General features: G+C 55.0%; 5 protein-coding genes and 1 non-coding gene across 6 annotated transcripts; 1 reads left to right on the plus strand and 5 right to left on the minus strand.

Moving 5' to 3' along the window:
* Positions 1-4,427: 4,427 nt before the first annotated feature.
* On the minus strand, positions 4,428-5,356 carry SLS55_007472 (uncharacterized protein; the record flags this gene model as incomplete). The annotated part of the gene is made up of 2 exons (XM_066778890.1): positions 4,428-5,098; positions 5,158-5,356. 2 exons carry the CDS (start codon positions 5,354-5,356, stop codon positions 4,428-4,430), a joined length of 870 nt encoding a protein of 289 aa, XP_066631327.1.
* A 2,858-nt stretch (positions 5,357-8,214) lies between these two features.
* On the minus strand, positions 8,215-10,348 carry SLS55_007473 (uncharacterized protein; the record flags this gene model as incomplete). Its single annotated transcript, XM_066778891.1, has 6 exons — positions 8,215-8,774; positions 8,848-8,949; positions 9,016-9,277; positions 9,326-9,428; positions 9,484-9,826; positions 10,171-10,348. 6 exons carry the CDS (start codon positions 10,346-10,348, stop codon positions 8,215-8,217), a joined length of 1,548 nt encoding a protein of 515 aa, XP_066631328.1.
* A 959-nt stretch (positions 10,349-11,307) lies between these two features.
* SLS55_007474 lies at positions 11,308-11,401 on the minus strand. Its single transcript has one exon. It is a non-coding gene; the product is annotated as a tRNA-Glu (tRNA).
* A 5,576-nt stretch (positions 11,402-16,977) lies between these two features.
* Positions 16,978-18,214, plus strand: SLS55_007475 (uncharacterized protein; the record flags this gene model as incomplete). The annotated part of the gene is made up of 2 exons (XM_066778892.1): positions 16,978-17,169; positions 17,228-18,214. 2 exons carry the CDS (start codon positions 16,978-16,980, stop codon positions 18,212-18,214), a joined length of 1,179 nt encoding a protein of 392 aa, XP_066631329.1.
* A 504-nt stretch (positions 18,215-18,718) lies between these two features.
* On the minus strand, positions 18,719-19,926 carry SLS55_007476 (uncharacterized protein; the record flags this gene model as incomplete). Its single annotated transcript, XM_066778893.1, has 2 exons — positions 18,719-19,668; positions 19,923-19,926. The coding sequence occupies 2 exons, from the start codon at positions 19,924-19,926 to the stop codon at positions 18,719-18,721; spliced, it is 954 nt and encodes a 317-aa protein (XP_066631330.1).
* A 1,979-nt stretch (positions 19,927-21,905) lies between these two features.
* On the minus strand, positions 21,906-22,381 carry SWS2 (mitochondrial 37S ribosomal protein uS13m; the record flags this gene model as incomplete). Its single annotated transcript, XM_066778894.1, has 3 exons — positions 21,906-22,217; positions 22,279-22,323; positions 22,379-22,381. The coding sequence occupies 3 exons, from the start codon at positions 22,379-22,381 to the stop codon at positions 21,906-21,908; spliced, it is 360 nt and encodes a 119-aa protein (XP_066631331.1).
* Positions 22,382-22,526: the final 145 nt, after the last annotated feature.

Here is a 22,526-nt window from a genome sequence, read left to right on the forward strand (position 1 = left end):
AGCATTGCTTTTTTCGTACTACGTTGCAACGGAACGAACCCAAATTTACTTTCGGACCATTACCAAGCACCACTTGCCAAGGCCCTTCTCTCCCGCCGCCTCTCAGTGCTGTCAGCACCAAAGCAATTGTCAGATGTACTCGAGTTCATGGCTTTCCTGCTTAATACCACGCACAACGCCTAATTTGGATCGGCCCGCTGTCCGTAACTTCCTGCACAGCGCAATTCTCCGCCCAGCCTCTACCGCTGCGTCGCGATGTGACCACTCATTATCGGGGTTTGCCACTCAGTCACCAACCCGCAGGACGCATCATTCATGGGCGCGTGGCTATCGGTCCAGTCGATGCCAAGGCCCGCTCTTGCCTGACATTGATCAGAAGGCTTGCCCCCTGCGGCAATCTGCCTCGGCCCTGCCCTGTACCACCACGAATACCGCCTTTTGAAGCAGGCGCCGTGCACGCCGGAAAGCGGGACTCGTGGCTCTGGGCATTAGGCGGGTCGTACAAGGATGACTTCAATCACATGATTTTACGCTGAAAGAAGCAATCCTCTTTCTTCATCGGAAAGATAGTCGTTTTCCGCAAGCGCCTTTACAGCCTACTAGGCCGGACCGTGCCTAAAGATTTTCGAATTCTGCAACGTTTTTGTGAAGAGCAGCTTTTATTGCGCCCACTGCTCACACTGGTCTAACAATTCAGCGCATAGCTCCCCGCCTGTCGCATACCCGACGTCGGCGAAGTAGTGGTCCGGCCTGCTTCTACCCACATCACCCTGGCCTTCTGTGCGCTCCCGTATTCTAGCGTCAATTGGAGAGTAGGCAGCCAAAAGTTTGCCTACTCGGCACGGAGCGTTAACAGAGCCCGGCCAACCCCAAGTTATCTGCTCAGTTCCTGGTTCCGTTTCACAGTGCGTAATACTACATTGTGCTTGGACGAGGGAGCGACCCAACATGGATGAGATGGCGCTGTCCCGACAGTCTTTTGCGCGGTAAAATGATTGAAGGCTCCTGTGTCTTTATATAGCCCGAAGCCGAGGAGAATTCCTGTCTTCTCTTTTCTACGTTGCCCCATGGAGAACTGAAAGCCAAAGCCATCAGGGCTCTCCACCGTTGCACAATTCCCTATACTGATATTTTTCGCTTCATTGGAAACGTAATCAATCACCCCATGCAGCCGTACTATCCAGACTATACTTTCGAGGCGGGCCCGCGTCCTCGCGCAATGATAGCGGTAAGACCGCCTGTATCTAGCCCTTTGGCAACGACTCCAGCTCGAATGTTCAGAGCCACTTCCAATTGACTTGATTTTTTTGAGCAGTGCGTGCATTGCAGGAAACGGAAGATACGATGTCATGGCCTGGACGAATCCGGCAGATGCCAGCATTGCCGAATATACGGTGTCGAATGTGTATTCAAACGGGTAAGTCTCGCCTCTACTTTGTTGGATTTTCTGTCCTTCACGTTTGGTGTTTTAACCGTTCAGCAGATGGGGACTTTGGAAGACGTGCCAGATTCCTATACACGGATGCGGCAACAGCAGACTCAACAAAACGCGTCCAACTCAGGCGACGGAGCTTGGACCCATGTCGATGCACAAGGACAACCCTGGTCTCCGCATGAGGCTGCTTACGGTGGAGCAGATGGCGGAAGCTACTCAGCTCCCATGGCCTACCATGGTCTTCCCAGTCTATCGCCCCACGCTGCTCAGCCAGACTACCACGCGCCCAACGGGTTCTCCACTGAGTATACCACGTCTACTCTACATCCTGCACTGGTTCCCTCTACTCCTTCATCTCATCAACACGGGATCACTAGGGTGCCTGCAAATGCTCCCTCAGTCTGGAATCCTCATGCCCCGCACCCGCCGCCACAGCCGAGGCAGTTCACCAATCCGTCCGCCATGCACCAAACCCCCCAACAACCGCCGCAACGCACCTGTTATGGCACACAGCCAAAGTAAGTGGGTGTTGTTCGTGTATTCCTAAAGCTACAGCTAACTCCTGTGGCAGCCACTACACCTGACCGTCCCAATGGACAGTTGGCGAATCCTCATGCAGCACTTACCACAATATCGCCCAGGAACGCCGTGTCTGCCAGAACTGTGCATGTTTCGACTTTTGATAGAATCATCTCCATAGAAGATATTATATTATCGGAGCAATCCTATGAGCTTTAGTGAGATCGAATATGATTTTTCGAAATCATTACCGTCAGCGCGGCTCTCAATTGCATCGTTGTGATGAACACGGATTTCATGCAGTCTTGCGCGGCTGTGTTACATGCATCCACACAAGGTCATCGGGTGATCATTCAGCCACCCCACGAACACAGCCATGCTTAGCGCCTGTATATACAAGTGGTAGAAGTCGTAAGTCTTTCGCCACACTTCCATGCACCGCAAGCACGGGAGATATGGGCCTCACGAAGTCTGCCAGTCTCTTTGTCTTAGCCCGTTACACGCGTTTTCATCAAGAAATATCGGAAGCTTCGGCTGAGTTTTAGTCCTTTTTCTGTGATGCGGTGTGGGCTTCGGGCATGTTGACTGTGTCACATTGTGGCTCAGCACCCGCGGCGATCTGTAGAACATTTTCTTTACTGTACTTTTCCTGCAGTGTTTAGTGATCGGGGTCAGTGGAGCCAATGGTTGCACATTGGACGGGCAAAGACCAATGGTTACACATTGGACGGGCAAAGAGCAAAGGGCAGCGAAGAAGAGAAAACTTCGGCGGACAACTTCCATATTCGGCTTGGACTGCATCAGGGCTTGACGTTTTAGATCTGACAGTTTGCTTTTATTCCGAGAGCCCGGTTTCCCAACGTGCAGGCGGTGTGTGGTGTATTCCAGTAATCTGCATCGGAACCCCGGACCCCAAGTTGCTGCGTCATTCACTTTAGGCGAAACCCGGAGATATGCGTCTTTCTGCGCCCGGTCGGGGCTTCTTGACGACTGCTGAAATGTCCCGTTTGTGTGTTCCCTGCTCTTCGGTAATCTCTCTGACAAGTGGCATGCGGGGATTGCGACAATTGCCGCCGAATGACAAGGTTGACGACGGCACATTGCCTACCATTGTATCAGCATCGTAAGCTTGCCCCGCCGTTCCCAATACATACAATACAGCCGGCTGCCATATCTTTCATAGCATGCGATTCCCATATTATGGCCCAGAAGAGGGTGGTCACCAGTTCGATACCGACTCATAACCAAGTAACCAGGGCCTTCAGGGGAACAGAGCCAGTCAACGACAGATCGAATATCGACTTCCTGGTGCTTTTCTCGTGACTCATTGGGAGACTGCCATTGGAGAAGCAAGCGATCTATACCAAGCATGCTGGTCGCTGCGTACACAATTCTTGAGCCTGACCACTCAGAGCGCACCAGGACCCGAGGCTCTGGTACAGGAGTCAAAGGAATGAACCCCCTCTTCAGCTGAATCGACCGCCATACATCTTCAATATTTCTGTCCCCATGCCTTGCCTTGCGAAAATGGTTATTTACCTCATAGTCCGATAAATACGTCTTACGTTGATCCGTTATTTTTTTTCCCTTAATCCTCAGAAAAGGGGCAAACATGTCAAATGGACTGTCATCTCCTTTGATACCAAATGAAGAAGCTCTCCACAAATATTACGAGTGAAGTGCCATACCCAAAGAGCTGTCCTCCTCTACTCACCCACGACACCTCTTTTGTATTCCGCTTCCCCAATTTGACCTCAGCAACCTCAAACCGCCTTCCTCGTACTAGTGGCATAATCGCATTCGCTTCCGCGTTCTCTCATCCCTCCCATCTATCAGTCTCGGCACAAAGTGAACCGAACAGCGAATGCTCCCATCCATGACTTAGCAGTACCCGGCCGGCAGTTTCCGACCATATATCGCTCGTAACGCATCCTTGTACATTTCCCTTGGCGCCGACGAACGTCCCGCCCGCCGGAAACAAGAAGCGAGGGTCTTTTGCTCCGCCCGCCCCTCCTTTCTTGGCGCCGAGAGGGATGCCACGGCGGGGCGGCAGTTGCCCAGACCCCCCGTTCTGCTCGGGTCTCTTGGTAAATCGTACGACACACCATGTAACAATTTAATTGAATTTAGCACAACCTGGTCTACTTTGATGCATTTCCTCAGTGTTGCTGTTATTGAGCGGGGAAGTAATGATGGTTGATTCGATTCGTCAGCACTGCATCACTAAAGCGGCAGCGGTGAGAAGACGGAGTTTCCGAAAATCCGGTACGGCATGGTTTTTATGTGCAGTATATGCGCAATTGAAGTATGTATATACAGTTTGAAGAATGGAAACCCAAGAGAGGTCCAAACAAGAGAAACAGAAAAAAGGTATCAAAAAATCCCAAGGAATTCGAACGGAAAGTAAATCCACGAGCCAACCCCTCAGCGCCTTCGCCCGGACCATGCCGTTACCGCCTCATGGAAGTCCGTCCTACACGTTGACACCGTGCAGCCACTCCTTCTGCACCGAGCGCGCCGAAAACGTGCTCACGCGCAAGATCTCGCGCATCTGCGGCACACTCGTGAACATCCTCTCGCGCGCGACGAACCAGCGCTTGCCCTCGGTGCACGGCGGGCTGGTCAGGCTGCCCTTGTACGTCCAGAACTCCTCGAAGCCGTTGACCTCGTCGAGGGCGAGGTCGAAGCGCATGGGCATGGCGAGCTGGCGGTCCGTCTCGTTGAAGTGCAGCATGGGCGAGGGCAGCTGGTCGACCCAGCTGGAGTTGTAGGCGGTGTCTTCGAGGCCGCCGTAGGGATCCATCATGAAGCCGAGGACGGCCTTCTCCTTGCCCTTAGCGTCGACGTGGACGAAGTGCAGCTCGGCCTTGGTCCACTCGCCGTCGATGCGGTGGTCGGCGGGCGCGTGGATGTGCCAGCCCGTCATGTAGACGGTCTGGTTGTCGAACTCCATCGACGGCAGCTGCGAGTAGTCGCCCTCCGGGTGGTCGAGGTTGAAGGCCGAGCCGTAGCCCCAGTTGAAGTACTGGCCGGCCCACTCACCGTCGTAGCCGGTGAAGCGCGGCGTGTGCACCATGTTGCCCACAGCCTCCGTCCTCAGGTTGATGGGAGACTGCTGGGTTCCGGTCTGGCAGAGCTCGTAGTCTTATTGGTGGCTTGTTAGCGCGCTGCAAATTTGGGGAGAAGTCCACGTGCGAACTTACCTGGGCTGATACGGCCCCAGTCGTAGGAAGCCTCGTAGGCCCAGTCCCTGGAGCTCGTGTTCCGGGTGGTCCATAGGCTATCACCGATGTCGGCAATGTTCTGTCGCTTGTGGATGGCATTGCGTGCGGAGTAGGAGTGGTCGGCGCAGGCAAGAATTGTGGGCAGGAGAGCTGCGAATGAGGCGAGATGAACAAACATCTTGATCAAATGACTGCTTTGTAGAGTCGGAAATGTTAAAGGAGTGTGGGTGGAGGAGGCTGAATGCTGGTGACGATGGAGAGGTGAGTTGGCATGGAGGGGTAGGCCGTTTATAAGATTGAGGAAATATCTGTATACACGCAGACGTGTGGCTCCAGAAGCCTCAAGCTTACCAGAATGCGCGTGGAATACGGTAAGCTGGGGTAGCAGGCTAGTCCTCACAGCCAAAGTCAGGCGCTCTATTGATCAAACGGCGATTGCCATTCACTACTGACCAGACGGTGCCCAGGCGCAGGACTTGGCGTACAATACCGACCCAGAAATGTGAACGAGACTTGGCAAGCTGTCTGGCAGATTGTAGGGGAACATGACAGCAAATGTTGGAGCAACGAGGCTGAAGGGCAGAGCGCTGGTTGGGTCGCTGGCACTACGCCACAGTTCGCCGGAGTGGAGCACGCGGCAGCCGGGGCCTCCTGCACTCGCCCAAACCGGGGAAACATAGCAACGATTAATGGTGCAGCGAGGCTGAAAGCACGGGGATGGCATTGCAAGGTGGAAGTGGCTGACTCGAGAGCTGAATATAGAGCACGCGCGAGTCGTTGCCGGACGGCGGAGGCAGGGCCACGCGGCCAGTGTTTCGCCCTTGGCAGCGGAGTGCGTCATGGAGGGAGATGTAGGGAGCGCAGATGGCGGGGTGGTCAAGGGACGGGGTCGAGGGGCGGAGCAGGGAGTTGGGGTTCGACAGGCCAAACAGGAAGGCGCAAGCCCAAGGGTGCGCTGCCTTCCTTCGCTCAAAGCCGCGCGGGGAGGACCCGACGACAAGCCCCAAGCCCCAAGCCATCCCTCTTCGCCTCGCCGTCCTCGCTTACTCTCTCCTCTCCATCTCACTCCATCACACCTCAGCGCAGTGTGAGCATCCCACTTGCTTGGGAGTTTCGACAACACGCCATGTCCCCACAGCCAAGACGACTGTCCCTGCGTTGGCTGTGCTGCGCCATCGTATCCCACGCATCTTGGCAGCCGAATCGCTGACACGCCGCCGTCTCGCCGCAGCGCGGCGCTAAGCATTGGACGATCGAGAAGCCTAATCTTTGAGTTTAATTCCAGCATCCCCTATGGCCTCCCCTGTCGAGAGAACGTGTCCGGGGGCTGACTGGCCCAAACACGGCCTCCGTCCTTGTCAACGCTCTCGGCACCCTCCACCCTAGGCTCTTCCACAGCTACCGCGCAGTCGTCGCGTTCCGCCAGCGGAGCCAGCCTTGGCCTTGGCGCTATCCGACTCACGCTGATGATGAATCTCCCACCGAAACACATTGACTCGAGAACACGACTCGTCATGACTCTCTCTCCTCTGCGCCAAGCCGATTCACCTGCCTTGCTACTCCTCGTACCCGCCTCTGCTCTACCTGCAACCACCATCTCTTCCAGCGTACATGCGTGATCTCCTTTGGCCGGCGACCGTTCACAAGTCTCGTTCCTCGGCAGCCCCGAAGCAGGAATCACAGGAGTCATGGATGCCATACACAGTACGGCATGTAGGTACTTCTGCCCCACATTCCGCCTGTCTGCCCACGATGCGGGCTGCACATCCGCCTGCCCCGCAGATCGTAGTTTCCGTCGAACAACAGATTGCCGTACTTGAAGTCGCGCCATTCGCTGCGCGCCCGGCCGGGTACGAACACCTCCCATCGGAACACTGATGGGAAACGGAACATGCCTATCTCCATGGTCCTTGGCAACGCTTTGCGCCAGGCCTTTTGGCGAACACCGCCTCTCTCTTCCCCCCTTAGCGCTGCCGTGAGGTGTGATGATGATCCGCCGTTGTGACTAGCATTGGCATTGACGCAACAGCTAGTAAGCCCCCGTCTGTTTCGTCAGCACCGCCCGTTCCAGCCCGGCTCTTCCTGCCCGCGCTAACTACCGATCATCATCGTCGGCATACCTACCGCAGCCCGACGCTCCCGCCGCCGGAAGCACTGCCTCCGTGGCACAGCCCTACCCGGCGAGAGGACACACGGGCCGGCTGTCGAACCGGATTTTGTTCGAGAAGGTCGAGCCAGAAACTCGCCGAGGAAAGCACCTTTAGAGCTCGAACCGTCCCCCTCCGCTGTCTGATGTCTTGGCTCCAGACGACTGTTGCTATTCATGTACACACCACCATTTTGGACTTACCGCTCTTTACGATCGTCTCCCCCATTGGAGGCCGTGTCTTCTTTTAGGGCGACACCGTCTGATCTCTCATCTACCAATTTTCGAGCCCAACAACCATCACGCCTCGTGTTCTCTCTCTGGTCGAAATATCACACCAATTCTGCGGCTAGTCATACTCTACGCTTTATCATTTCATTATTACACGTTTCCCCCTGCATCCATTGCAATCTCCTCATGGTTGTTTGACGGACGCCACAGTTTCGGCCTTCCTTCTACTCGTACATCCCTACCTCGAACCGAAATCGCAAGCATGAGGAACACCGGCTTCTTCACGAATCCCCATGAATGACGCGTGACAATTCTGATTTTCTTTTATTTCAGTTCGGGTTGGGACAAGACCAGATTAGTGGCTCATGGTTCGAACTAAACCAGCGAAGATTGTGCTGTTAACTACAGACCAGATGTTCACAGGACCCCTTCTCCTGACCAGGAGCCTGCTCTTATTGAAGTCAGCGACAAACGGACGACAGCTCAAGGTTTAGGATGCATTTAGTGGTACGGTTTGGTTCGCGACACATTTTCCATATCTCAGAAGCCGTAGGCATCTTTAAAATATCACCCACGCATTCATTCGTCTACTCATCACATCCTCCTCGTCGCAATAAAGATAGGTGCACACGGGTCGCTTCTTCTCACACCTTGCAGCTCTACCACCCCTGCAACATGGGCAGCCTCGCTCTCGCCCTCGCCTTCGCCTTCGCCTCACTGCTGCTGCTATCGCTCCCCGTCGCGCTCGGCAGCGGCACGTACGGCTCGGTATGGGTCGCCTGGGCGCCTCCCTCGGTACCCAGGTCGGCCGTGACGGGCTCGGTGCCGGTGGCGATGTCCCAGTGGAAGATGGTGCGGTTGAACATGGCCAGGCTGGCCTCGGGCTGGTAGAAGGGCACCTCGTGGCCGGCCTCGTAGATGCGCAGGAACGAGAAGTTGCCGTACTGGCGCACCTCGCCGTACTCGGCGCCGCCGACGACGAAGGGCGCGTAGCCGGCCGCGCGGAACTCGGCCGCGTGCGCGTAGTCGACGGCGAGCGAGACGGCCTCGCCGCCGAACCAGTTGCAGATGTAGTCGGCGTCGCCGTAGAAGAGGGCCACGCGCACGCCCGCCGCGAGCAGCTCTTCCAGGTCCTCGAGGAAGTACTCGTAGATGAAGTCGCCCGTCTGCTGGAAGGCGTAGTAGACGTCGTTGTTGGATTCCGAGTAGTTGAGGTTGACTGTTGCACTGTTAGCCCCCCCTGTGATCTTGGGGCGTTTTCAATTGGATGGGATGGTGAGTCTTGAGCGTACCTCCGAGGGCGTTTTGCACCCAGCCTTGATTCAGGTAGTCGGGGAAGTACTCTGGAGGCGTGGGGTCGTCATAAGGGTGGCGAATATCGTAGACACCGCGGTCTAATCCATGTGTCAACATTTCAGTACTTTTTTTTTTAATATATGTAAGCAAACTGGATACGCTACCTCCAAAGTTGTAGTATACTCCCTCAACGTTGTCGCGGCACATGGACGCGGCCTCGGCGCAGAGGGCTTGGCCGGAGAGTGTGGACCTGTCGGCTTCACGGCAATACTCGACCATTTGAAGACAGCCATTCGGCATGTTCAAGGCGAGCTTCGCATAGTTGTAGATGGTGTCGTTGTAGGCCTTGATTCCGTACGTGTTGTTGACGGCGAATTCGGGGTAGTATTCCGCCTGGATGGCTTCGTCGATGATTCCGTTGCCAACCTATCTCGTCGTCAGACGGGAGCATTGCATACAGTAGGATCAGCTTACGCCAAGAGAGTTGAAGTTCAGTTCGACGCCGGATGCGGAGCCATTGGCGATGGCTTGGTTCTGCTCGTAGAAATAGTTGTAGAAGGCAGGTCCGTAGTGGCCGCTGGCGTGGAGTCAGCATCTGTCGCAAGTGTGCCCGAGAGGATTCGGCTGCTCACCCATAGCTCTCCGTCCACAGATTGAAGTCCTTGCTCTTGACTTCGCTGTCGAGCGTAGGCAGTGCGCTCAAGAAGCCCTGCAACACGTGGTAGGCCGCGACTGCAGCCAAGTTGGTGGTGTCGATCTCGGTTGCATTGATGATAGGGTAGCGGCCGTAGTCCTGACCCTCATTGTCCGGTTCGAAGGCACCGGTCACGTTGTTGAAGCTGCCAACAGCCTCCTCAGAGTACGAGAAACCGACGCCGAACGGCTGGCTGAGGAAGAGCAGGTTGGACACCTCATTCCAGGCGTACGGGTTCACGGCCGACGTCAGGTTCGCGGTGATATTGCAAGGGCCGAGCTCTGTGCAGGAGCGGTCAGCATTGAGGACGGCTCGCGGTGTTCGGCTTTGACTTTACCTTGGAACAGTCCAATCAGGGAGTCAGAGCCAGGGCCACCGTTCAACCAAAGCGTGATTGGGTCATTGGCTGGGTCCCTCCTTGATTCTGCGAATGTCAGCAATCGGATATACCCTGATGGTGCTGTTTTGAAGCCCACCGAAAAACCAGAAGAAGGTGTGCGCGTCGGGAGCAATGTCGATATAGCCGGAGTAGCTGGTAGGACGACTGGGTTAGCTGCAACGGGCACCATGCTCGGCCAAAAGGAAGAGGCTCACGAGTTGACACCCGGGGTGGTCTCGCACACACCGTCCTTGCCGGGCTCCTTGTAACGAATGGTGACATTGGTCGGAGAAACAATTGTCTTGACATCGGTAGCATTGGCTGGGAGCTGTCTCGCGTTGAGCGGCAGCTTCATGAAAGCCGACGCGCCCGACGCCGAGAGCAGCGCGGCAGCGGCAGTGGTGCGGAGGAGTTGGCTCAACATGGCTGCGCGGCGAGAAAGCAGCAATTGACAGGGGAGAAAGGATGCTGAACACAAGGTGCAAGCGTCAATGGAGAACAAAGCGCAAGTACCCGCGGGGAACGGGGAAGCAGCGGCGGGGTCATATTTAAAGACAGCGGCCCAGGTGGGCAGCGACAGTGCAGAGTCAGTGCCGTCATAGAGCAGCGGTCAGGGTTGGAGCTCCGAGCCTGATAAGCAGCTACCGCTTGGAGCCGGCATGGTCGGCCTTACCCGAACGGGAAGGTGTATGGGCCAGACGGCCGAACGGGGAAGCTCGTCGTGTCGGTCACCCAGTTCCTGCGTGTTGGGGTGGGGAAGAGGCTCCCTCAGGATCCGGCACCGTGTTTTCCTCCAATGCGCAAGCCTCGCCAAGTCGCTGCCAAAGTCGCATTGGCGTTGCGCGGCAGAAGCTTGCGTCGCGAACCCGGTCGGAGATTGCGGATCTGGCCGACTCTCTGCACGAACAGGCTAAAGGCGACATGGAGTGACGCGATCACATCGACGCGTCAGTGGGCCGGTACTTTGGAAACAAAGTCTCGTTTCTTCCGCCGTGCCACCGCGGCGTAAAGACATCGAGCCATTGGCCCATGGCCTGCCAGATGTCAGTCAGTATGCCGTGAAACAGTAGAGACGTAGAAATACTTGGGTGCTGCAGCAGGTCTCAAGCCATTGCCACTCAGCATTTTCTTTCCTCTGCATCGCTTCGGCATACAACGAAGAATCAAATCGAAAAGAACCTCCTCGGAGGATCGCAGTGACTCTTTTAACTAGGTTTGCTTATTGTTGCGCCGACATTTGGGCAAAATTGAACCCTCATCGCGCCCCTCCCCCCTTGGTCCAAGTTCGTGTCACCACGCCCCGAATCCATTGCAACAGTCGAAAAAGTCTGCTAGGGCCAGCTCCTACGGGTAGCAAAAGAAAAGGCAAAAGAAAATCATTTGTTCCGTTACCGGGAATCGAACCCGGGCCGCTCCGGATCTTCAAGTCGATGATGACTTTGAAAGCGGAGAATCCTAACCCCTAGACCATAACGGAGGTTGTTATTGATGAAAGACTTGAAATGCGTGTTTAATATATATAGTATAATCCAAAGAGCCTTGCTGGCTTCATGGCCTCTATTGGTCCCTTCGTCTCATGGCCATGTTGCTGCATTGTCTCTTCGATGGACTTGACCTATATCAACCAAAGAAAGCGAAATTTCCAAGACGTAGACACTACTGAAGTTGAGCAAATCATCAGCCGTTTGAACACTGGGTCGATGACGTGATGCTTCACGTCGGCAGCCTGCTTTTCCGCCGCCCGCCACCACCAGGCCCTTAACGACTTCACATATCACATCAACACCGATTATGAAGCCTCCCAAAAATTCGCGATCGAGCTCAGAGTCCATTTCAACAAAGGAAGCCCCATTTCTCCGCGCGATGTATCCGGGAGCTTTTCTGTAGGCGAGTCCAAACTTTGATTGTTTCACAACTATTTTCTGCACGCTCCCAGAGCAGCTTTCCCTTATGTGGACCTCTCGAAACTGCCATAGCTCTCCTCTGAAATATACATTTCCGTGAAAGAATGCGACAGAGACCCGCCATTCCTCGCCTTAGCCCATGTGTCCTTGAAGGGTTCGCATTCTGACCGCAACTCAAGTTCGCTTCGATGCCGTCACCAAAGTTGAAGGAGAAAAGACGATACCATCAGGGTTTTGCGGGGCTTCAACTGGAAAAAAGTATAAATGAGATGATTGGCGAGCTTTCCAGCGCGGGATCGCCCACACTGGCCACAGGAATGGTGTAGAGGCGGCGCGGTTCGGCGCATCTTGGAGCGCGCCAAATCACATGCCACTTCGCACCGGCGCTTCAGAAAAGCCAAATGGCCGCGGGGAAGCATGTCGTCAGCCAGCAGCGCCATAAGCCCCGAAGGGAATAGCAAACCTTATCGGAAATAGTCCGCTCAACAGCTGTGGCCCAACGCAGCGGTCTGGGCATGCAAGGAGGTTTATTTCCGCCCAACTCCCGCCAGACCAGAGCTCGAATGTCAGCTCATTCTGGCCAGGCTTCCACGGAGATCTGCTCGCGCAATGTCGTAACATTTGGATCTCCGGGCATCATGGAGCAGCTCGGCTGTCTCAAGGGCCATCTTCAACCCACAACTTCCATCCGCCCGCACTCTCACAACACTTTGCAGCCCGCCATCGGAGGATGACACGCACCATCTCGCATCGAGCCGTAGAGCTGACATCAACATCGAACGTCTAGCCAAGACTTTGGCTGATTTGGGTCCAAACGGGCGTGTCTGCTGGTCGGTGATGTGTAGCACTGCATGTCAAGCTCGTTCCCTGGCTTCACGACCCGCGCTATGGACCGCTCGAAGCTTTTCCAAGCTGCCCGATCAACTCGCTAGCCGGCTGTGGCGGCCGAATACATCATCTTCGGACGTCGGGCCAAGACCTTGGCTGAACTTAAGGCCACTCACCAACTGCTTTGAGCATCCACGAGGCCAGACTGGTGTGTGTCACGGCATTCAATATCTCGCGCCTTGCGTTCCGGAACGATGCCGCGGTATGGCAAATGTTCTAGACGTCCATTTTGCTGGCGCATTCTTCACTGAAGGGTGGTATGCAATGAATCTGCACGTTCTTCCACGTTCACTTGGATTGGGTGAGAGCTGAACGTAGGATCTCCTGCCCTGTCTCGTGAGCTTAGCTGCAGTCACGGCCCCGCAATCGCCGAGAGTGCTGGCAGTCAAAAGGGATCAAGCGTATCGCTCGTAGCTGCTCTTCAGCGGGGTGCAACTCACCTTCCCTCCCCTTCCCTCCCCTTTCTGCCCACTGTCGACTCCATCTCGCTACGTGAGTATCGGTAAGTCTAAACAGCTAAGCTAATCAGCAGACTTACTTTCACACTGTACGGCTTTGGACAGAACAAGTGCCTCGAGGCATCATGGAGTCTTGGTCAATCGGTATCAACATTTGCTGTCGGATACGCGAAGGGTTATAAGTGTGCATTCATCTCCATACCGCTCGCTATGTCTAGAGGTTTGGCCCCGTTGGTTGTATGTGGAAGTATGCATCTCCTGTTCGAGCACTCGACTGACGGAGTAGTTCATCCCATATACGAACCGGTAGTAGAATCTCGACGAAGCGGAACGGAGGATATTCCTTCACACACGAACACCACACTCGGCGTTGCGCAGAGGGGGTTCCAACTTTGCAATAACTCGTTTCAAAGCCCCCGACTCTTCGCCCGACCATTCGAGCATACACCACGTCGTTCAAGAGATCAGGCTCACCCCCATACATTGATGCCAGTCTCGAACTCACAAGAGCAAAACGAACCGCATGCATGGGCTGTAAAGAAAATAAGCTCGTACAGGCCAGTACATTCACCATAGGAGGTTGGTAACAAAACACAGGGACCTCACAAAATAAGCAACGCGTCACGGTCATTTCGGCCCAACCGTGGAACGAGGCATGCTCTTCAGACACAGTATCCGTATTATCCTTCGGGGAATGTGCGGAAAACTGCCATCAGTCCCTCGAATCATTACGCTTCGGTCCTTCTTTGATACGAGCTCGAACTATCCCTCAAAGCCCGTCTATCGAGAATGCCAGTCATGAATGCCGCTATTCGGACTAACATTGCACGATAGGTTCCCCCCACCCCCCCCCCCCCCCCCCCCCCCCCCCCCCCCTTTTTTCACAAAGTCCACGGTCCAGACTATGTTTTCGCACATTCCCCTCGAAGCTTCCAAACACGTTTGAGGTTCTCAGCCAAGCAAAGCTTTTGCAGCTAAGCCACTGACACACTTCCCTCCTTCTAACGAACAGAACACAGTAGCCAATACCCGCCGATATAATTGATAATTGGGCACATTCCACACCTCTCCTTCTTTCCCTTCATGCCCGTAGTCGCCCACATACAGACTTTCGCTTCACTCCTTGTCCATTTCACGAGATTCGACCTCGCAATCTTTGCCTCACTTTCCCAAAAGGACAAAAAAAAAAACAGATATCCCACCCCACCTGTATTCCAACGCTGGACATTGGACCGCTGTTATCCGGCCAGTCGACCACCGGGGTTCGGAGTCTACTCGTTGCATGTTGAGCTCACTGGGTTGCTATATATACTCGGCCTCTGTTCGTCTTCACGGGCACTTGGCCTGTCTCTTGCTGTGCTCAGAACTACTCAGGTAAATTTCAACTGGAGTGGAAATTTATGCTAATATCATGTCATAGAACCTACGAAGTCACCATTGTCGTTTGAGCTGATAGTGAAGTCGCGCGGGAGCCTTTCAGCAGAGAGTACAAACCAGAATATTTCCAAAGCTTTGCCCCGTAGAAATTTCGAATAGACAGGTAACAAAGAACTTGCAAAACACTAAACATCGAATAGGTACAGAAACTGAATTTCTTTCATCCCCACACGAGCTTGCCTACCACACTTCTTTGTCTCCCCCCACACCTTCGCACCGTCAAAGCATCCGTCGTCACCTCCACCCTTCAGCCCCCAACCACCACAACCTCACCCAACCCGGGGCGCCACGACAACGCAGAGAGACAAAATGCCCTTCCTGTCACTCCTCTCCCTCCCGCTCCCCCTCCGCGCCGCCTTCACCGCCCTCGCCTCCATCACCTTCCTCCTCACCACCGGTAACAACTTCTGGAACACCGGCTTCGTCGCCGTCGTCGTCGACACGACCAGTACAAACGCCGACGACGACGTACGCCGAACAACAACAACAACAACCATCGCCGCCCCCTCCGCCCCCGCCGCCGTCGCGCACGTCGCCGTCAGCCTCTTCTGCTCCGCCGCCGCCGCGCTGGCCGCGACGCTCTTGGTCGGCGGGCCGGCGTACTGCTGCGTCGCCTTCGTCGCGCGGGCGGCCGAGCGCGTCGTCGGGTTCGCTTCGAACGTCGTTTTCGTGGGGCTGGTCGTTGGCGTGGGGATGCAGGCTTGGGGGGGCACGGACTCTTCTTCTTCTACTACCGGTGGGGCGACGGGCGCTGGGAAGGGGGCCGGACTTTCGAGCGGTGGTGGTGGTGGTGTGGATCTGATGGGATGGAGAGATCGGGTGGTGGGGCTTTGGGAGGAGCAGGGGAGGTGGGCGGTGTGGGAGGTGGCGAGGAGGGTGAATGAGAGCGATTGGGCGAGGGCGAGGTGGGATGTGATACGCGATGGGTTCGGTGGTGGTGGGCGGCAGGTGATGTGAGGCTGGGTGGCTAGGAATTGTACCCGTCTACTGCAAGGTGGTATGTGCTCGCTGCTCGAAATCGAAGAAGCGCTTGTGGTGTGTCCGGTAATGTCTGATTTGTTCGGATCATTTAGCTAAAAGGCCCTTAGGTACGATCATGACCTCTTGACCGCGGCCATGCCAAGATCAGCTCGAGGTCTGCTGTTCAGCAGACCAGAGAAAAAACACTTCCATCCAGAGAAAGTACTGTGAGTCTTTAGTTGCAAACGTTGCTTCTGACGTTCATCAAATGCTCTTCCCGCGTCGAGGCGATGCGTGTTATCGCCGTTACGCAGCCCGTTCCTGCAGCGGAGCCTTGAAGGAAAAAAGGAGAATAATAGATTAACAACGTTTCACCTTGCATAGCGGGAAATCTCGGAACTTGAAAGCATGTGGCTGGGACGATGTGCATGACCGATGTGACGCATAGCACCCCTGTCCGCAGATCGGTGCTGTTGCCTGTTGACACTCATGTTTCACGGCTGCATGTAAGGACCCATTTGCGATGTTTGTGTTTGCTTTTCGCGTGGCCACTCATTGAACGACTATCGCCATCGTCTGTTCGGCAAGTACTGGTTGTAGTACTGCATCGAGGCGAGCGGCAAAGACCCCGCAGTTCTGCAAAGCAGAAAAAGCAATCAGAGTACCAACCCCGTGCTGCAGGCAGCGCGCGTCAATAACGCACTTGCAGTCTGCCTACTGGGTAGAGTCTTGCATTGGATATTTTGTGAGCAGTAATTTTCGCCACCGTTGAGCTTTGGTTCAATATGCCCTTGTGCCACTGACGGCAACGCACGCAGCTCAACTCAGGACATGACCGGGGCACTGAAACAGCTGCGTCTACGTGATTCAATTTACAAGGACAACAGGGGCAAGACCACGGCCATATGTTCACTTCCAGGTCTCTCAACGGTTGAAAAGAAAATTATAGACAGTGCCACACGTCCGGCACCTCTCCGTGCTGTTTCTTACGACATTCACAGCCAACCCAAATTCCTCCAATCCATCATGGACAACAAGCGAAAACTAGTAAGTCTTATCTGTGCTGCTAATGTTGTACGCGAGTTGATTTTGATTTCTTCCAGACAGACTTGCAGAGTCCTCCGTGCTGCGAACGCCGCAGAGTTCGTCAAAGGCTTGAGCCTACCCCTTCTGCTCGGCCAGACGCCCTAGCCACACAGTCCAATCGCCAAAGGTACGAGCCCGCCGACGACCCGTACAGCCCCGAAAACGCCCTACCCTGTAAGAGACCCTCGGATATGCATTTCCGTAGGGCTTATATCAGGAGCAACCGGGACAACGCAGCGAGGGATCCACTTGTGCGCATCTGCATCCAAGATTACCTCAACACGAAATTCGCGAATCAGGACATCAACCCATTTGCGGTAATGGCCGAAATGGACGTTTATAACGCCAACATGTCGGACAGTACGTTGCTGGAAGTTGAAGACCTTGTGGAAGAAGAGGCTGTGCACAAGCTTTCGTGGCTCCTGGCCCAGAAGTTGAACACCCCGGCCAGATTTGATATTGCGATGAGACAGTTGGCCGAAGCTGGCGAATTCCTCCATGGATTCGGTAGAGTATGTGCCCCCATCAGTAACAGGCGTTTGCCTGAAAAACCTGACTTTGTGTCATCAGGAACAAAACCTCGATGAATTGGCCCCTGCCGGCCAACAACCGAACCGCAGCGGTTTGGACCCTATGGAGAAGCAAAGAAGTCTCAATCGGATTGAGCTTCCCGACCAGCCACTTAACCTCAACGGACTTGAGCCTGTCAATCAGCAATCGAACCCCAATGGCCCGATGTCTGGAGATGCATCAAGCACAATGGCACCTCCTTCTCAGAGCAAATCTTACCACGACACCCACGATGGTTCCCACCATGATGCTCAAGCTGGATCTCAACCAACGGTTAGTTCTGCATCCGATCCTGTTACGACGACAGAGCCAATCGAGAGACCTTCCCACAGGAAGAAACACCGTCGGTCCAAGAGAACTAGGCATGAAACAAAGCCCGAACCAGCAACAAATACTAAACAGAAGAAGCCAGTCGTCAGGAACAGTCTCCGAAGCAGAATCAAGTTTTTCATGTCTGAGAAAAACGATGTTGCTTCTCTCTCCCGAGAAGAAGCCAAGTTGGTTTTCGAGACGCCGAAATACCTCTTCGCGTGGCGTAATCTTCACCGCGCTGTGGACCTTTTTGATGGCAAACCTTCGCCACAACAGGTCGAAGAAGAGATCAAGGAAATGTACAGTACAACTGATCAGCTCACAGCAAGCGTGGAATGGACAAAGTTCTGGGATAAGCTCGTCGATGATCAATACGACTTCAGAGAACTGCTCCATCCGAAACAGAAAGCCGATGGGAAACAACAATGTTCAAGTCAAACACCATCCACCAGCACAGCCGATGAAACACCAACCGAGGTGGAAAATGAACAGGCGGTGAAGGTCGGAAACTCAGACAATGACCTAAGTCTTTTCGTGGGGCCTAATTCACCCGTTTCTCCTGTGATGGGAGACTCAAACACCGAAATGAAGGAAGTGGACTTCACCTCGATCCTTGCGGACATTGACAGAGTAAGTACACGCAAATATGGAGATTACGATGAGGCTTTTCACTAAATCCCGTAGCTTCATGAGACGGAGCACTTTCCATCTGAGGCACGCCGGCAGTCATAAATCGATACGAACTCATCACCAGGTAACTGAAGTTGTGCAACGGCCCAAGAGCTACTGTGCTCACCAGCTTCAACACTGGAGAGGCTACACAATTTAATTGTTTGGCTATATGAATCTTGGTCTGGAAGGAGAATCACGTCAGCCTGGTCGTTTCCTGGATTCGAGAAATGAAAACGGTTATTCTGGGTGCAAATGCAATCCATATCAACTATGGCATTCCCTGTGCCAGAGGCACATTTCTTAGTATCTCTTGTTGTCGATGTCATTGGGTTTCCATCATTTCATTGTCTCTTTGGCTGAAATACACTTACAACAAAGATTGGAACGGAATTTCATGTCTGGTGCGAAAAAAAAAAAGAAGTAAGGCTTGTAACTCCGTTTGAGCTCAATAGCACCACCACTTCTACAGCCCTTCTCTATTCGAATGCGTACTCTGCGTGCACGCTACTACGACACTTCCAGCGTTATTCGTCTCTTCTCCCCATTGCCAAACTGGCCATCTTCGTCCACCAAAATCTCAGTTCTTGATTCCTCACAGACAACTCCATCCGCGCCCCCTTCCTTGTCTTTGACCACCACCCTCAGACTATCCTCCAACTTCAACCCGTTCAGCCTCGCCGTTCTCTGAAGCGTCCCCAAGCTCCTCGCCACCGCATGCACCACCGCCGGCGCATCCGGTCTCAACACATCAAACGCCCTCTGCGCCTCGGGGCTTCCGGCCGCACTCCCCGCCCCGCATGGCACCACGAGCAAGAACCTCGCACTCCTCCCACCCGCCCCACCGCCGCCGCCGAGCACGCCCGGCAAGAAATCCCTGTCCACGGCCTTCATCAACGGCGTGTCGCCGGCCAAGTACGGGCCCCACGACGTGTAGCTTTCCAACGCGCAGTTGCGCACCAGGCTCAGCTGCAAGTGCGTCAGCCGGCCGCTGCGCGCCGCCATGGCGACCAGCGCGCCCGTCACGCGCGCGTAGCTCTCGAAGCCGTCGCGCGCGGCGCTCCACTCGGCGCGGTACCAGCGCTCGATGAACTTGTCGGGCACGTCGACGTTGAGGCGGCGCACGAGCGCGAAGCAGCGCGGCCACAGCGCGAAGCGCGGCGGCGCCGCGCGCGACCGCAGCAGGTTTGGGATGTGGCACACGGAGAAGCGGTTGCGGCGCCCGTACAGCACCGGCAGCGCCTCGAGCGCCGCGCGCCGGCACGTCGCGAGCACCGCCGGGTGCAGCCCGTAGCGCGGCGCCGGCGGCAGCCCGCCGTCGGCGACGCAGAGGATGACGCCCGCGTGGGTGAGGAGGTGGGAGAAGATCTGCTCGCGGATCTCGGGCGGCAGTCTGGCGAAGAGCGGGGAGTGCGGCTGCGGGGAGACGGGGCGGGAGGTCAGGGAGTGGTAAAGGGAGTCTGGAGAGGCGAGGTGGTGGGAAAGCGGTTGGCGGTGGGAGGAGGGAGGGGGAGGAGGGGGCGGGGCGGCAGGATTGGGGGGCCGTGTGGCGTGTAGGTCCGGGAAGCAGGTGAGCTCTGTTGACCAGGCGCGCTGAATCTCGTGGGAGAGGTCGAAGGAGTATTGGGGGTCGATGGGCCCGCTTCGGAGAAGGCTGTACCTGGTGTGGCTTTGTGGACTTGTCCTTGTGTCGTTGGATTTCGGGCCGGGAAACTCATCGTGGATGTTCGTGAGAGAGTCGGCTCTGCCTTTGAAAATTGTATCGGCCATGTTGGAGTCCGGAATCCGAATAGGTGTTGATGGTGGAATTGAGATAGCACGACGAAGGAGGCAGGGAGAAAACCGAATGAAGCAGGACTCTGGAAATCGGACTTCGACTGTCGCTTCCTACTTGGCTTCGGTGGACTGGATGGGGTCTCTTTTACATGGGTCTGACGTTGGCGGCGAAGCACCTTGAAGTCCTCAGTTTGCTTCAAAATCGAGCACCTTGATGGGCACAGGTGAAAGCCGGCGCACATGCTCTCTTGCGATTCTGCAGAGTCTCTGTTATCACATACATTTAAACTCGGGAGATCAGCACGAACAGTCAAAGTAACATGGCAAATGACAAAGATCGGGTGATGTGTGCGACTTGGCTGAGGCTTGCTTCTGTCGATGTGGAACTACCGAGGTTGTACTACCAAAAGTCGTTGCCAGAAGACCTTCCCATCCAAACATCGTGCGGCTCAGATGGTAGCTTGCAGGGTTTGAATAGCTTGTGTCATCCATAGCTCCCACCAAACTTCCAATCTTCTGCGGCCTTGGGAAAGGAGCCTCTCCTCCATCGGAGGCTGGAGCTCGCCCGAACGGGAGTCTGGCAAGCCTTTGACCGAGATTGTCAAGCTACCCAAAACGACCTATTCGGACATGTGGCATAGACTTCATGACCATGCCACTGACGTTGATCTCGCTTTGACAAGCTTTTACAATTGACATGGAATTGTGTGCCAAGATACCTATCGTTGCCGCATGTGCGAGGGGGTACCGAGCAAAACAAAATCGCGAGATTCCAAACAAAGCCTGTGACCACAGTCACATTCGAGCCATCATTGAAGGCGTTACGCCAGCCACTTCTCTCAGGCCCACTATGTTGATAACCCCGCGATTCCACATCCGGCGCTCGTCGTGGCCGATTTCAAGGCTCTTGTCCGACTCTACCCCAGCGCTGCACCACTGCGGGCATCGTGTACCACCCATCAAGCGCCATTTCTCGAGCACGATCGTGGCCAAATCTTATCATGAAACCGTCAAGATGGGGATATTCGAAACGCATGTGGTTCAGCCGACGAAACAATCATCGGGAAGGTCGATAGTCTTCCTAGTAAGCGGTAAGCCTAATTCTCTCGGAGAACCGCTTTGCTATTCTCTAAGTGGACCTTGCCTACAGCTCAAAGTCTTGCACTGCCTGCCGTCACGAGACTAGCTGAGCGATGCGCAGAACATGGCTTCACCTGCTATACTCCATTGTTGGATGAGCACAGCATGAAACTGCCGAAATGGTTACAACGAATCGAGGATCGGATCGACCCCGACTGCTTCCCAGGTTTCCTACTGTCCGACGGTTGGATTGTTCTGACCAAAACACGGAAGATGTGCAATTTCATGAGAGCAGTGCACACAATTCCTGGCACCGCGAGCGTTGGCATCATGGGCGTTGGGCGCTTCTTCAGCAATGCCATAGCCATCGCTTCAACTTCAATGACACGGCCGTTTACCAACGCCGTCTTTCTATGCACACCCCTTTTCTACAAGGTTGCGGCTGAGATTACACGTGGACAAGTCTTTACGGTTCCGGTTTGCACGCTGATGAATAGAGACTACAAATTACAAGTTAGACTTCAAGAAGGGGCCCCAGAGCTAAAGCTCCACATGGTTGATGCAGCTAAACTTGCTGCGGGTTCGGATGGGTTTTGGGGACTCCTGCAAAGGGCATTGAGGAGCAGGCAATTCGATGGTCCAAGAAACACCTGTAACGTAGCGGAGAGCGTCCGGATTAGACGACTCCTACGTGTCGCTACACTTCAGATGCAGGCACCACGCGAATGGCGTCCGCCTCAGTCTTCTAGACAATTGATCTCGATCTTGCATTCCCATTTCCATTGCGCCGCCCATATGCCTAGACAGGAAAGACAGTACAACATACTCCAGCCACCGTTGCTCAACCTCTGCGCTCCACCTTGTTCAACTTCCGCGCGGTGCTGATCTGTGTCCTTGTCCTTTGTCCTCTCACGGGCAGACCCATGGCGTGTCTCCTTCCTCTATAGGTGCCCATCTCCCTCAAGCGTGTGATGTTATCAACAAGGTTGCGGCGCAAGTCGTTTTCAATCTTCAGGGTGGAGAGGTGGGCGTTCAGGTCGAGGATCTGCTGGCTTTCGAGCTCGCCGACGGTGGCACGCTGGTGTATCAAGAAGCGGCCCATGACCTGCTTCGACACATTGGGGCCGATGCCATAGAAGGACTGGAGGGCTTTCTGCACGGCGATGCACGTTAGTCGGGCGCGGCGGAGAGGCGGGCTGTCAGGTCGCGCATACTTTGACCATGTACCCTTCGGTGAAGTTGAGTCCCAGGATGAAGACCTGCAGCATTTGATCAGCACCACTGTGTTGCGCGATACGGGAAGTCGAGCGGTACCATTGTGGCGGCAAATGGCTTCCACGGGAGGCGGTCGGTGGTCGCGGCGGGGTGCTCTCTGCTCTAGAAGACAGGCGCGCGATTGTAGGTATCGCGGCGCTCTCGGAAACAATTTCTGGGACCTCCGCGTCACGTGCAGCTTCAGTGA

Source organism: Diplodia seriata (genome assembly GCF_021436955.1).
Source record: "Diplodia seriata strain FDS-637 chromosome Unknown scaffold_7, whole genome shotgun sequence".
Lineage (NCBI taxonomy): Eukaryota > Fungi > Ascomycota > Dothideomycetes > Botryosphaeriales > Botryosphaeriaceae > Diplodia > Diplodia seriata.